Below are 5463 nucleotides of genomic sequence, written 5' to 3' on the forward strand. Positions count from 1 at the left end.
ACTTGATCCAGAGAATGCAACATCTCCTGAACCCAATGATTACCCCATTTCTGATCTTACCCATTCTCTTTACTTTTTGCCATTTATTTTCATGCTCATTACCCCAAATCCCCATTTAAGATTCTGCACTTTAATTTCTGTTATTTACTTTCCAGTCATTTAAATTTCTGCAAGTTCTCAATCTAAATTCTGTTTAGCTCAACTAGCATATTCTTCTAACTAAAGTTTCTTGACCAATCAATCCTTGTGGGATTCAACCTCGCTCTATTGTGAGTTTTACTTTACGACAATTCGGTATACTTGCCGAAGGGAAATTTGTTGAGAGACAAGTTTTCATGCATCATCGGACATAGGCCAACCTTCTAAGAGGTCGGACATGGGCCAACCTTTTAAGAGGTCGGCCAACACGGTTCGTTACAGCTCGAACCGATGTATGAACAATCCCCCTGCTTGAGTTCGGACCTTTCCGTGAGATCGTGCTTTCAGAGCTTCGATCTCTTTGGGAAAGTCGTGCTCAAGCATCTGTCTGGCTTGTTTCTTCATTGCTTTGCAATCCTTACAGATTTTCTAGAGGTTTGGTACTTCCCAGTCCGACCTATTTTGAGTGGTAGTGTGGGTTTTCTATCCTTACCTTTTGGATCACGCCTTGCTTTAAGTTTGTGTTGACATCCCCCTGCTTTGGCAAAGTTATCCTTGTGGCTTGATATCCAGGCTTTTAGTGAAGGAGCATAGGAATAAAAGGAGATAACTAGCGGGAGCGACGCGTGCGCATACTTGACGCGTGCGCGTGATTTGGAGATTTGCACAACGATGCGTGTGCGTACCTGACGTGTGCGCGTACCTGACGCGTACGCGTGACTGACGCGTGCGCGTGACATGCGCCACGTGCAGAAAATGCTGGGGGCGATTTCTGGGCTCCATTTTGGCCCAGTTCCAAGCCCGAAAACACAAAATAGAAGCTGCAAAATGGGGGAATCATGAGGCATTCACACAACTTTCCATTATTCACAAATTAGGTTTTAGATGTAGTTTTTTAGAGAGAGAGGCTCTCTCCTCTCTCTAGGTTTTAGGATTCTTAGATTTAGCTATTTTCAATTTTAGATTTCTACTCTACTTTAATTTAGTTCTCTTCTACTCTTATTTATTCTAGCATTTTAGTTTATCCTCTCTTGGTGATTTACTTTATCTTCCCCGTTTAGTTTATGAATTCTCATGTTAGATTTGATTTTCTATTTAATGCAATTTGAGGTATTTCATATTTATGATTACTTTCTTCAATTTATGTTATTGATGCCTTCAATTGGTTATTTGGATTTTATTATCTCTTGTTGCTTTTCTATGCTTTTGTGTTGTGCCTTCCAAGTGTTTGATAAAATGCTTGGGAGGGTTTTAAGTTAGATTTTTCTCCTTTTTGCTTGGGTTCAGTAATTGGTGACACTTGAGTTATGAAACTCCTTTGTTGATTGATAATTGAAAGTTGCTATTGATTTGGATTCCGCTAAATCTAGTCTTTCCTTAGGAGTTGACTAGGATTTGAGAAATCAAATTGATTCATCCACTTGACTTTCCTTCACAATTAGAGGGTTAACTAAGTGGGAGCAATGAACAATTTTTATCACATTTGATAAGGATAGCTAGGATAAGACTTCCAGTTCTCATACCTTGCTAAGAGCTTTTATAGTTGTTAGTTTGTTTCCTTTGCAATTTACTTTTCTTGTTTCCTATCTCAAAACCCCAAAATATACAACTCATAACCAATAATAAATATACTTTCCTGCAATTCCTTTGAGAGACGACCTGAGTTTTGAATACTTCGGTTATTATTTTTAGAGGTTTGTTACTTGTGACAACCAATTTTTTTGTATGAAAGGATTTTAGTTGGTTTAGAAACTATACTTGCAACAAGAATTTATTGTAAAATTCTAGACCACACAAAAATCCAATCATCAACTCTATAAAAGGATGTCGCTTTTGTTTTGGCACTCTAACAGTTCAAACAAAATCATAAGTGGTATTTATTAAAACTTTTTCTCCTAAAATAAGTGATCCGGCGTCGGTTTTAAACTATTTAGGTGACAAAACTCAAACGTTATCGTTTTACAAATTACAACATAACATTTGATTATCCATGTCAGTGCTTTATTAACATTTTTGTGCCGAAAATTGTTTTAAGAACTAATTTTAGTCGCGTTTGTAAAGTTTGGAGACTAAAAAAAGACAATTAAAATTTTAAAAACTAAATTAAGATTCGTGTGTAAGTTCAAGAACAAATTAATTATTAATTCTGCTAGTCTATTTTAAAAAAAAAAATCATTAATTTTGAAGTCATATTACAAATTTTTAACCCTAACAAGGTTGTCTTTTTGTTAAATAATTTAGGTATACAATTAAATTGAACAATTATTCACAACATATTAAAAATAATTAACAATATCCAATAAAAAAAATTAATAATATATATTATAAAGCTGCACGCTGCCTGCTTTTCCCATGAAGAATGTATGTAATAAGTTCAGGTGTGGGAGAGAGATAATATTAATCAAATCATCTACATTTAATTAATTGATATTATAATCATTTTTGTTAGTCAAATCCTCCCTTTTATCAAATTTTTTATACTGTCTTCCTCATCATCAGACACCAGTCAAATCTGGCTTCCACCACCAACATTCCACGAAGGAGCAGCGGCACCACCACCACCAAACAAAAGATCACATATAACTATGCACTACACTACACTCCACCACGACCACTACTTCTTGAAACACAAATTAACAACTAGTAGTTAACATAGCACTACCCCCCCCCCCCCCCCCAAAACTCCCCCGGCGGGTCTTCTCTCTCTTTCTCTCTCTCGTGAGTTAGTTATGGGAAACCCAAACCCTAACCAGGAAGAAGAGAAGACCCTTCAAGAAGAGCTTTCAGGTCCCATCATGCTCGGCGACCGAGTCATCAAACTCGCTCAGGAGTCCGACTCATCCAAAGTCGACTGCGCCGAACTCGCCAAGAAGGTTCAGCTTCTCTGCGACAACCTCCGCTCCGTCGTCCGTGCCGCCGCTGCCCAACCCCTCAACGAGCGTCCCATCCGCCGCATCGTCGCCGAAGTCTCCAAGACCCTCGACCGCACTCTCGCCCTCCTACGCCGCTGCCGCCGCAACGGCGGCGTCCTCCGCCAGGTCTTCTCCATCACCACCACCGCCGATTTCCGCAAGGTCTGGAACCTTCTAGAGTCTTCTAACGGGGACTTGCTCTGGCTCCTCAGCATCTTCGATTCCAAAGGTACCAACCTCTCTCTCCCTCCAATTGCAAGCAATGACCCTATCCTCGCTTGGGTTTGGACCTACACCTATACCCTCCAGTTGGGAACCCTAAAGGACCGTGCTGAAGCTGCAATGGAACTTGGTTCTCTTGCAAGAGACAATGGTCGGAACAAGCTTATTATCTTGGATGAAGGTGGGGTTTCGCCGTTGCTCAAGCTTCTTAAAGAAGGTTCTTCCCCTGATGCTCAGGTAGCTGCTGCTAATGCTCTTGTTAGTATTGCTAGGAACCAAGAGAGGGTTGTTAGGTTCATTGTTGACTCGCTTGGGGTCCCCATTATTGTTCAGGTTCTTGGGGATGCTGCTATGAGGGTTCGTGTCTCCGTGGCCGAATTGGTTGCCACCATGGCTGAGCAGGACCCTCGTGCTCAGGAGGATTTTGTGAGAGCCAATGTGACTAGGCCGCTTGTGTCGTTGTTGTCTATAGATACTGTTCTTGCTGATCCCATGGCAGGGAGGGCTAGCATTCATTCTTTGGTAGTGAATTTGTCGTCGTCATCTTCGATTGGGGAATCGTCTAATTCAGGGAGTTTGGATGGGATTAGCAGAGGGGGGCAGCATAGGAGGGAGAGGGAGAGGGAGAGGGAGGCTGAGAGCCCTGCGGTGAGGAACGAGGTCAAGGTGAGTTGTGCAAGGGCTCTTTGGAAGCTTTCCATAAGGTGTCTTCTGACTAGCAAGAAAATCACCGAGACCAAAGGTTTGCTTTGTCTGGCTAAGATTATTGAGTGTGAGAGTGGAGAATTGCAGCTCAATTGTCTCATGGCTGTCATGGAGATTACTGCGGTGGCTGAGGCAAATTCTGATCTTAGGAGGGCTGCCTTCAAGTCTACTGCTCCCGCCGCAAAAGCAGTCTTGGATCAGCTTCTGAGAGTGGTTCGGGAAGTGAACCATCCGGCATTGCTGATTCCTGCAATTAAGTCGATTGGTTCCTTAGCCAGGAACTTCCCTGGAAAGGTTCCGCATGTGCTTGGCCCTTTGGTTGCTCAACTTGGTAACAGAGATGTGGATGTGGCTATTGAGGCTGCTATTGCTTTGGGGAAGTTTGCGTGCTCGGAAAACTACAACTGTGTTGATCATTCTAAGGCAATACTTGAGCTTGATGGAGTTCCTAAGCTGATGAGATTGCTGGAGAACAATGACCGTGCGCATATGCATGGCCTTGTTTTACTTTGTCATCTTGCTTTGAATGTGGGCAATAGTAAGGTTCTTGAACAAGAGCGCGCCTTGTGTACTCTAGAGAAGCTAGCCCGTCCTGTTTTAGCTCAACATCCTGATCAGAAGGAGCTCTTCGCTAAAGCCATACACAACCTCACTCTTTATCAGCCGGGAGCTCAATTGCACAGACAGTCCTAGGGGCTATAATCCCCACTCCTTGTATTAATCAAAATAATTGGTCCTTGTAAGTGCTTCAGATGACAAGTAAGAGTATATTGTACTTAATACTAATCTATCCACCATTGTGAAACTACCAAGGGAAAAAAAAGTCAATTTAACATTGTTATATGTGATAGTAACTTAACGAATCATACTAAGTATTAATAACAAGACAAGTAAATATATTGATTTGCATGGAAATGTTTCATTCACATGGACATTGTATACAAGAACTTTCAGTAGATTCGCTAGCATTAAATAACTTTTCCATCTTGTTATATATCACAACCGAGTAATTTGATGTCAACTTGTGTCATGTTTTACTTTTTTCAAGGCAATAGTTGCTACTAATTATTTGCTATTCTAGTTATGTAGATCAAAGTATATATTATATACTCTATACTCATTCGTTTTAAATTAAATTAAATAAAATAAGCATAACTATGTTTACAACTTGGTACGCAAAATTGTAATTTCAACTCTTTTTCACAATTTTACACAACTAACCAGCAAGTGTACTGGGTCGTCCAAGTAATAAACTTTATGTGAGTAAGGGTCGATCCCACAGAGATTGTTGGCTTGAAGCAAGCTATGATCATCTTGTAAATCTCAATCAGGTGGATTCAAATGGTTATAGAGTTTTAATAATTTAAAAGATAAATAAGCATAAAATAAAGATAGAGATACTTATGTAATTTATTAGTGGGAATTTCAGATAAGCGTATGGAGATGCATTGTTCTTTCTGAATCTCTGCTTTCCTACTGCCTTCAT

The 5463-nt window shown here is 40.4% G+C and overlaps 1 protein-coding gene across 1 annotated transcript; it reads left to right on the forward strand.

The window, feature by feature from the left end:
* The first annotated feature begins 2496 nt into the window (after window positions 1–2496).
* Window positions 2497–4998, forward strand: LOC112805692 (uncharacterized). The gene has a single exon (XM_025848039.3). The coding sequence runs from the start codon at window positions 2868–2870 to the stop codon at window positions 4668–4670; it is 1803 nt and encodes a 600-aa protein (XP_025703824.1). The 5' UTR covers window positions 2497–2867; the 3' UTR covers window positions 4671–4998.
* Window positions 4999–5463: the final 465 nt, after the last annotated feature.

This window comes from Arachis hypogaea, chromosome 1 (assembly GCF_003086295.3).
Source record: "Arachis hypogaea cultivar Tifrunner chromosome 1, arahy.Tifrunner.gnm2.J5K5, whole genome shotgun sequence".
Taxonomy (NCBI): domain Eukaryota; kingdom Viridiplantae; phylum Streptophyta; class Magnoliopsida; order Fabales; family Fabaceae; genus Arachis; species Arachis hypogaea.

What these genes read in the sequence shown, in the direction of transcription:
- LOC112805692 (XM_025848039.3), top strand. Translation starts at nt 2,868, where the DNA reads ATGGGAAACCCAAACCCTAACCAGGAAGAAGAGAAGACCCTTCAAGAA.